Raw genomic sequence first — 10,014 nt, forward strand, 5'->3', positions numbered from 1 at the left:
CCCGCCGGTGGGCCCATTGGGCTATTTCTCGCTCCAGCCAGTGAACCACGACTGGTATATCAAAGACTGTGGTATGTGCTATCCTGCCTATGGTATGGGTCATATAAAAGATCCCTTGTTTACTTATAGAAGAATGTAGCAGATTTCCTCTCTAAGACTATAAGTCAAAATTACCAAATGTCTGACATCCAGTAGCCGATGGTTAATAAATTAATGTGTTCTAGTGGTGTCGTTAAACAAAACAAACTTTAACTTTAACAGGAATATGCCTACGTCAAAAGTTATAACGGGACCTAGAAACCGGAAGAATCTGCAATTCGTGGGCACGAATCACTCACAAACGTAAAAATAACCATCTCGTCACGGCGGGTTTAATGAAGCGTCAAGACACTATAAAACAAAAACAGTAAGCCACGCTGTTTTACAACTGACGAAGATTCCCTACTTCCCGTACTTGAGACGCGATGGCAAAAATTACGATGTCCTTGGCTGTTACTGCGATGGCGATGTTTTTTCTCGACATACACGCGTATCGTACACCCATCAAGTTAGTAGAACCACTCAGACCGATACTGTTGGAGGCAGTCCGCCCAGTGGTGATACTTTCAAAACCGAACAGTAAGTATTTTAATTGTATTTACTAGATAATAATACAATGCCATATCAAGGTGTATCTTCAGTGGTCGAAATTGTCTGAACTTCTGCGGGTAACAAGCTACAAATTCTGCCGGCCTGAATCAAATACTGCCGGACCAAACTTGATAGACCCAGACTAATGTTTGAATATGAACGTAAAATAGTTGCCTGTCAGACAGGACGACAGGGAAACGAAAATTTGACCCCTGATCTCCATGAACTACTTTGAGTAAAAAACATAAGCGTACGAGACAGGGGGCAGGGGTGGGGAGGGACAATTTACAACTGCTAAAATTGTAAGGTATATTAGCTGTGGGGAATGGCTATACGATAATAGTGAATTAATTGGGCAAACATTACAACCGGTAATTCAGGATTACAGTAGGTTTTATGACCACCAAAGATCTTGAAGGACGATTGGGTTCAGAAGTGAAATGTGAAAGTTGACGTTTTTTATCAGTAAATAGCAAATTCAAACAATACAAATGACCAAAAACAAAACAATAGCAACTGCATGATCAACAGAATGAAAAGGATTCACAGAAATAATGTTCCACAGTGATTAATCGACCTTCCTGGAAAATTGTCAAGATCGAGAATGACATCCCACGCACGTGTACGGGGCAACTGCGTCATGCATGTGCAAACTATGGAATGTGTTTAGTAGGTGTGTTCATAAACAGACCTGAACGTTCTTTACTAGGATGTCTGTCATCAAAACGTTTGTTTGGTCTAATAGTTGATATTAACATTAATATTTCAGGTTCCCCTAATTTTTTTGAAGAGGATATATTGAACAATGTTCAAGCACTCACTTAAAATAAATCTTAAAATCCAAGTAACCGGAAGGTAAACTTGGGGGTTTCTTTTCAATTTATTGATTATCCCACTATACAAATAATGACATAAAATTAGTTTTTCTTCTGTCAGTTTATACAATATATACAGGACAGCGTGCTTGAACCTTAATTGGATATCAGCACGAAAAGAAGTTGAAATGAATTAATGAAAAGTTGCACTGGTTAATTTTATGTGGGGTGAGACGTAGGCCAGTGGTAAAGCGCTCGCTTGATGCGCGGTCGGTTTGGGATCGATCCCCGTCAGTGTGCCCATTGGGCGATTTATCGCTCCAGCCAGTGCACCATGACTTGTACATCAAAGGCCGTGGTATGTGCTATCCTGTCTATAGCATAGTGCATATAAAAGATCCCTTGCTGCTAATCGAAAAGAGTAGCCCATAAAGTGGCTACAGCGGGTTTCCTCCCTCAATGCCTGTGTAGTCCTTAACCATATGTCCGACGCCACATAACCTAAATAAAATGTGTTGAGTGCGTCGTTAAATAAAACATTTCCTTTCATTTGATGTGGGATTTTCCAGTGTCTGGTGGATATTTGGAGTATGCAGATATAATGGTTGTTGTCAATAATTAGTTTTATTTTATTTGTTTCAGACCAGGAAATTGGTTCTGCGAAATTGTTGCTAATTCTACTACACACCGCCTGCCAGAAACTGAAAGACCAGCGTGTGACCCCGCTACCAGATTACTGCTACATTAACACGAAATATACCGTCAAAACCAGCATAAGACCAAGCTACCCTTAAGGGGAAATAACTCAACCTTTACTAAACTAAAAGTTCAAACGAAGACGGACAGACAGAAGGTTTATTATTGAAGTAAAATACGCGAAAAAAAAATCCATTGTTAATAAACAATATAAAGGCACTCTCGTTATCTTGAGTGACTAAAACATAATTTTGGAATTCCCAGTTTTGCAAGATACCGAAAAATCCCATTCGGAACTCCTCGGTTAATTCCACGAATACAACCTCGGATACACAACCGGCAACTCCCTGAAGTCTTAGTCGATCATATAGTCTTGTTTTGATTGTTCAAGACTAACTTTCAGAATATTTAGTTGACAATACAGGCATGCTTTCAAACAATTAGTTTAGCATCAGATCTGAATTATATTCTGTTATCACTTTACAATAAAACTGTTGCTGTTGTGTATAAATAAACAATGTTCCATATTACTGAACTATTTTATAGACAGTTAGTAAAAAGTAAAGTTTGTTTTATTTAACGACGCCGCTAGAGCACATTGATTTTTTATCTTATCATCGGCTATTGGACGTCAAACATATGGTTATTCTGACACTTTTTTTTAGAGGAAACCCGCTGTCGCCACATAGGCTACTCTTTTTACGACAGGCAGCAAGGGATCTTTTATTTGCGCTTCCCATAGGCAGGATAGCACAAACCATGGCCTTTGTTGAACCAGTTATGGATCACTGGTCGGTGCAAGTGGTTTACACCTACCCATTGAGCCTTGCGGAGCACTCGCTCAGGGTTTGGAGTCGGTATCTCGATTAAAAATCCCATACCTCGACTGGGATCCGAACCCAGTACCTACCAGCCTGTAGACCGATGGCCTGCCACGACGCCACCGAGGCCGGTAGACAGTTAGTAATGACGAAAACTATTACTAGGCTTCATACATATAAAATTAGATTAAGAGGATATCGAAACCGGCCGAAGTGTTCCGAATGCGGATAATCCGTAATCATTCGAGGGTTCCAGACGAAATGTCAAGATAGCTGTGACCATAGGATAACTGAGTTACATTATATAAAAGAATTTTCACCCGATTGAAAAAAGGTTTTTGGGTTGGACAACATATCGAGATTACGCTACCTGAAGAATGCATGTATATTGTGGTATGTTTACTGAAAGTGTGTGCAGATTTTTCGTGCATAAACATTTCGGTTATAGTTACCTGCACATTTTAATTTAAAATACTGCATAATATTATATTTATTTTATATGATGTTGTACGTATTACCATTGGATCAAAACACTGTGTGTAATTATTTATATTATTTATTTATTATTCAATTTGTATTAACTTATTAATTTGTTCAACTTGTCTGTATCTCTGAAAATTGTGTACAGTGAACATTTGAAATAGATATTGTAATTTGTCATAATTCCTGTGGTGTTTTGTTATATTCCATGTTCACTTTGGAACAATACAATTCAGGTTTATGTAAAGTAAATTTTGCTTAACGGCACCACTAGAAGTCACCGACTGATCAATCATCGGTTATTGAATATCATATACATGTATTTGGTAGGCTAAATCTAACACGTAGTTTTCAAAGAAAACCCGCTACATTTCTCGACTAGCAGCAAGTGATCTTTTATATGCACATTCTCACATAGAACAGAACACATTGACTCATTAATCATCGGCTATTGAATGTCAAATATTTGATAAATATAACACGTAGTCTTCAGAGGAAACCCTACATTTTTCCACCAGCAGCAAGGGATCTTTTATATGCAGTTTCCTACATAGAACAGTGACCTTTGATTAACTAGTAATGGGACATTGGTTGGGAATCCAACCCAACCCAACAACACAAAACCTCGTCGGTAAAGCTCACGACCTACGGCAATTCATATCGCAGCTACGGAATTGCCGTCGGTGCCGTCGTCAAAGTTCAGGCCCCGTCATCATTTTAGAATAATGTGATGGATGTAGGTTAGTGGTAGAGCGTGGGGTGCGAGGGGTTGTACATCTACCAGAATATGAACAGTTACAACAGTTCAGTCCATTCTTTATTAGTTGTGATTTAAAATGTTAATTTTTTTTATTTTTTTTTTATCTATACAAGGCTGAGTCAAAAGTGTGTTATAACCTTACTAGTTCACATGTAAGAGGACTGCCATTTACCCGGACAACATATCCTTCCTACTTCACATGTATGAGGACTGCCACTTACCAAGACGACGTGTTATTCATACTTGGCCGAAAAGAGGATTACCATTTTTCAAGACAACACATTTTTTTCCTACTTCGCCTGACAAAGGACTGCCACTTACCAAGATGACATGTCCTTCCTGGATCGTTTGTAGGATGACTGCAACTTACCAAGATGACATGTCCTTCCTGGATCGTTTGTAGGATGACTGCCACTTACCAAGACGACATGTCCTTCCTGGTTCGTGTGTAGGATGACTGCCACTTACCAAGACGACATGTCCTTCCTGGTTCGTGTGTAGGATGACTGCCACTTACCAAGACGACATGTCCTTCCTGGTTCGTGTGTAGGATGACTGCCACTTACCAAGACGACATGTCCTTCCTGGTTCGTTTGTAGGATGACTGCCACTTACCAAGACGACATGTCCTTCCTGGTTCGTGTGTAGGATGACTGCCACTTACCAAGACGACATGTCCTTCCTGGTTCGTGTGTAGGATGACTGCCACTTACCAAGACGACATGTCCTTCCTGGTTCGTTTGTAGGATGACTGCCACTTACCAAGACGACATGTCCTTCCTGGATCGTTTGTAGGATGACTGCCACTTACCAAGACGACATGTCCTTCCTGGTTCGTTTGTAGGATGACTGCCACTTACCAAGATGACATGTCCTTCCTGGTTCGTGTGTAGGATGGCTGCAACTTACCAAGATGACATGTCCTTCCTGGATCATTTGTAGGATGACTACCACTTACCAAGTCGACATGTCCTTCCTGGTTCGTTTGTAGGATGACTGCCACTTACCAAGACGACATGTCCTTCCTGGTTCGTTTGTAGGATGACTGCCACTTACCAAGACGACATGTCCTTCCTGGTTCGTTTGTAGGATGACTGCCACTTACCAAGTCGATATGTCCTTCCTGGTTCGTTTGTAGGATGACTGCCACTTACCAAGACGACATGTCCTTCCTGGTTCGTGTGTAGGATGACTGCCACTTACCAAGTCGATATGTCCTTCCTGGTTCGTTTGTAGGATAACTGCCACTTACCAAGGTGACATGTCCTTCCTGGAATTTAAATAGTTGTGTTGGCATGCATTGATGAATCACTGTCATAATGCAGCAATAAGTCTAGGATAAACTTTAAACAAAGAAAGAAAGAAAGAAAGAAAGAAATGTTTTATTTAACGGCGAACTCAACACATTTCATTTACGGTTATGTGGCGTCAGACATATGGTTAAAAAAAGAGTAAAGTTTGTTTTATTTAATGACGCCACTAAAGCACATTGATTTTTTATCGTATCATCGGCTATTGAACGTCAAACATATGGTCATTCTGACACTGTTTTTTAGAGGAAACCCGCTGTCGTCACATATGCTACTCTTTTACGACAGGCAGCAAGGGATCTTTTATTTGCACTTCCCACAGGCAGGATAGCACAAACCATGACCTTTGTTGAACCAGTTATGGATCGTTGGTCGGTGCAAGTGGTTTACACCTACCCACTGAGCTTTGCGGAGCACTCACTCAGGGTTTGGAGTCGGTATCTGGATTAAAAATCCGATGCGTCGACTGGGATCCGAACCCAGTACCTACCAGTCTGTAGACCAATGACCTAACCACGACGCTACCGAGGCCGGTGACATACGGTTAAGAACCACACAGATATTGAGACAGAAAACCCGCTGTCGCCACTTCATGGGCTACGCTTTTCGATTAGCAGCAAGGGATATTTTATATGCACCATCACACAGACAGGGTAGTACATACCACGGCCTTTGATATACCAGTTGTGGTGTACTGGCTGGAACGAGAAATAGCCCAATGGACCCACCGACGGGGATCGATCCCAGACCGACCGCACATCGAGCGAGCGCTGTACCACTGGGTTACGTCCCGCCCCTGCTTTAAACAAACCATTAGAACAGTCTAAAGTGCGAATAAATATTATACACCTTTCCTGCCATGACAGGCGTGCGCTACAACAGCTTGTTCTGAATGTGCACGTAAAACCCTATGACCTGACCTGACCTGAATATTATACACGAGACGGCGTAGCGGTCGAGTAGTATAAATATTGCGCAATATAAACGAGTGCAATAAATAACTTGGGGAAAACACCTGGTATGTGGTTCTGTATCACATCACTACCTTTCTATATTATGATTAACAAAAGTTTAATTAAATAATACAACTTTACTTCGACTGGAAAGCCAGCTGAATTTTATGGAATTGTCATGACGCTGAGATGAGCGTTTTGGTTAGGGTCATGACGTCATCCGAATGAAGACATAACTACGCATGCGATATTCTCTTTTTTGCGCATATGTTCAATAACAACTCAACCTAACTCTTTGAACGTGCTCGCTCCTATAACCCCGTTTTCGAGCACGCCTATTAAGAAAGAAATGTTTTATTTAACGACGCACTCAACACATTTCATTAACGGTTATATGGCGTCAGACATATGGTTAAGGACCACACAGATTTTGAGAGGAAACACGCTGTCGCCACTACATGGGCTACTCTTTCCGATTAGCAGCAAGGGATCTTTTATTTGCGCTTCCCACAGGCAGGATAGCACAAACCATGGCCTTTGTTGAACCAGTTATGGATCACTGGTCGGTGCAAGTGGTTTACTAACCACCTACCAACCAACCTTCCAACCAATCAATCAACCAAACAATAATAATCATAAAAATCGTAAAATAATAATAATAATAATAATAATAATAATAATAATAATAATACACGTACATATAAAAGTCACTATAAAAAGTAATAATAATTATATTTTTAAAAATTAATTTCAAAGGGTTTAAAAAAAAAAAAAAAAAAATATTATTTATTTATTTTGTGGTTGTTGTTTAACGACACCACTAGAGCACATTGATTATAAATTAATCATCAGCCAATGGATGTCAAACGTCATAATTCTGAGGTGTAGTCTCAAGAGGAAACCTGCTACATTTTTTTTTCTGTGCTGCAAAAAGTCACATAATGCAAAATCAATTATGTGTTGTAAAATTAATATTGAATTGAAAAACGTTATTGTAACTTAAAATTAACTATTGTGTTGTGCTCTTTATTTTGCGACCCTTTAGGTTATTTCTCGTTCCAGTCAGTGTGCTATGACTCGCATATGAAAGCCGTGGAGTGTGGGATTGTGCATCTAAAAGATCCCATTGTTACTAATGGGAAAATGTAACGGGTTTCCTCTCTAAGACTATACTAATTATATGTCAAAATTACCAAATGTTTTACATCCAATAGCCGATAATTAATAAATGAATATTCTCTAGTGGTGCCGTTAAACAAAACAAATTATATATACATTTTATACATATATATATATATTTTTTACGGGACGCCATTTAATTAATTCACAATTTTAATTTTTACGAGCGTACAAATTGTACTTTTTGTACACCCGCTCCTCTTTTTCTAAAAGCGTAAATTAAAAATATGGATTTTGTCATGAATATTTCAACATATTTGATTATTATTGCATTACCACCACCCCCCCCCCCCCCCCCCCCCCCCAGTGTACGAAAACGTTGATGATTGTGAATAGCCCCTTAATGAATTAATGACATTTATCACAATGTCCTTACATTTCGGTACAATTCATTAATTGCTGTTGTCTGCTGGTTCTGGCGAAGTGCCAGATTTTGTCAATAGGTCGCCATATTAAAATGTTTTATGTCCCATTGACGTCACGTTTTAACTTTGGATTGGTTCATCTCTGCAGGCGCTCTGACGTCAATGGACTTTTAATTGTTAATTTCCGGTATGTGATTGATTGATGATAATAATTATTCCCCGTGTGCTATATTAGATGATAATACATCACCGACAGTTGAAATTTTTTGTTTGTTTTGTTTTTGTTTTTGTGTTTTTCTTTCTTTTTAAAAATTGTTTTTAATGAAATAACTTCCATCCTAATGTCGTACGTATCAATCATCATCTGCTTTTTCTTATTCGTCTCCTTCTTCCTTCCATTCTCTGGTTGGCATTTTCCCGTCCTAACCAGTGCCTAACAACTACAGTATATCAAATGTCGTGGTATGTGCTGTTTTGTATCTGCAAAAGTGTATTTAAAATTATCACTTGTTGCTAACTTGCTAATGAAAAAATGTAGCATGTTTCCTCTGTCACAACGATCAAAAGTCGGTCATTCAATAGCCTATGATTAATAAATCAATGTGCTCTAGTAATGTCTTTTAACAAAACAAAGAAAGAAAGAAATGTTTTATTTAACGACGCACTCAACACATTTTATTGACGGTTATATGGCATCAGACATATGGTTAAGGACCACACAGATTTTGAGAGGAAACCCGCTTCGCCACTACATGGGCTACTCTTTCCTATTAGCAGCAAGGGATCTTTTATTTGCGCTTCCCACAGGCAGGATAGCACAAACCATGGCCTTTGTTGAACCAGTTATGGATCACTGGTCGGTGCATGTGGTTTACACCTACCCATTGAGCCTTGCGGAGCACTCACTCAGGGTTTGGAGTCGGTATCTGGATTAAAAATTCCATGCCTCGACTGGGATCCGAACCCAGTACCTACCAGCCAGTAGACCGATGGCCTAACCACGACGCCACTGAGGCCGGTTTTAACAAAACAAACTCTAATCTTCTTCTTCTACTAATACTTTTACTACTACTACTACTACTGCTGCTGCTACTGCTGCTACTGCTACCGCCACCGCCACCACCACCGCCACCACTACTACTACTACTACCACCGCTACCGCTACTGCTGCTGCTGCTGCTGCTGCTGCATGTGCTATCCTGACTGTGGGATGGCGCATATAAAAGACCCGGCCCGGCTATGAAAAAATGTAGCGGGTTTCCTTTGTAAAAATATATATGTCAAAATTACCAAATATTTGATATTCAATAGCTGATGATTAATATATCAATGTGCTCTAGTAGTGTCGTTAAACAAAACAAACTAACTTCTTTCTTTCTTTTAGCCCAGTGGTACAGCGTTTGCTCGATGCGCGGTCGGTTTGGGATCGATCCCCGTCGGTGGGCCCATTGGACTATTTCTCGTTCCAGCCAGTGCACCACGACTGGTATATCAAAGACAGTGGTATGTACTACCCTGTCTGTGGGATGGTGCATATAAAAGATCCCTTGCTGCTAATCGGAAAGAGTAGCCCATGAAGTGGCGACAGCGGGTTTCCTCTCTTAATATATGTGGCCATTAACCATATGTCTGACGTCATATAACCGTAAATAAAATGTGTTGAGTGCGTCGTTAAATAAAACGTTTTTCTTTTTTTTCCATATGTCTGACGCCATATAACCGTAAATAAAATGTGTTGAGTGCGTCGTTAAATAAAACATGTCTTTCTTTCTTTCTGCGAAAGGGTAGTGGCAATAATATATTAATTAGCCTTTCAACTAGCGAGGGGCAATGCAAAATTTTCAGAGCAAAGTGCGATCAGTCCCCTGCGTCGCCCCCTCCACAGGAAGATGTAAAGCCAACACAGTGGGCGGCCAGAGAGATGACTTCCTGCTTTAAAATGTATGTAGCGTGTCCTTATAACATACCGATACACGGTCGTTATTGCATACTGTGATATACTGGT

General features: G+C 40.0%; 1 protein-coding gene across 1 annotated transcript; it reads left to right on the plus strand.

The window, feature by feature from the left end:
• Positions 1-428: 428 nt before the first annotated feature.
• Positions 429-2,796, plus strand: LOC121390498. The gene is made up of 2 exons (XM_041522327.1): positions 429-618; positions 2,088-2,796. The coding sequence occupies exons 1-2, from the start codon at positions 465-467 to the stop codon at positions 2,237-2,239; spliced, it is 306 nt and encodes a 101-aa protein (XP_041378261.1). The 5' UTR covers positions 429-464; the 3' UTR covers positions 2,240-2,796.
• Positions 2,797-10,014: the final 7,218 nt, after the last annotated feature.

Source organism: Gigantopelta aegis, chromosome 15 (assembly GCF_016097555.1).
Source record: "Gigantopelta aegis isolate Gae_Host chromosome 15, Gae_host_genome, whole genome shotgun sequence".
NCBI classification, from domain to species: Eukaryota; Metazoa; Mollusca; class Gastropoda; order Neomphalida; family Peltospiridae; genus Gigantopelta; species Gigantopelta aegis.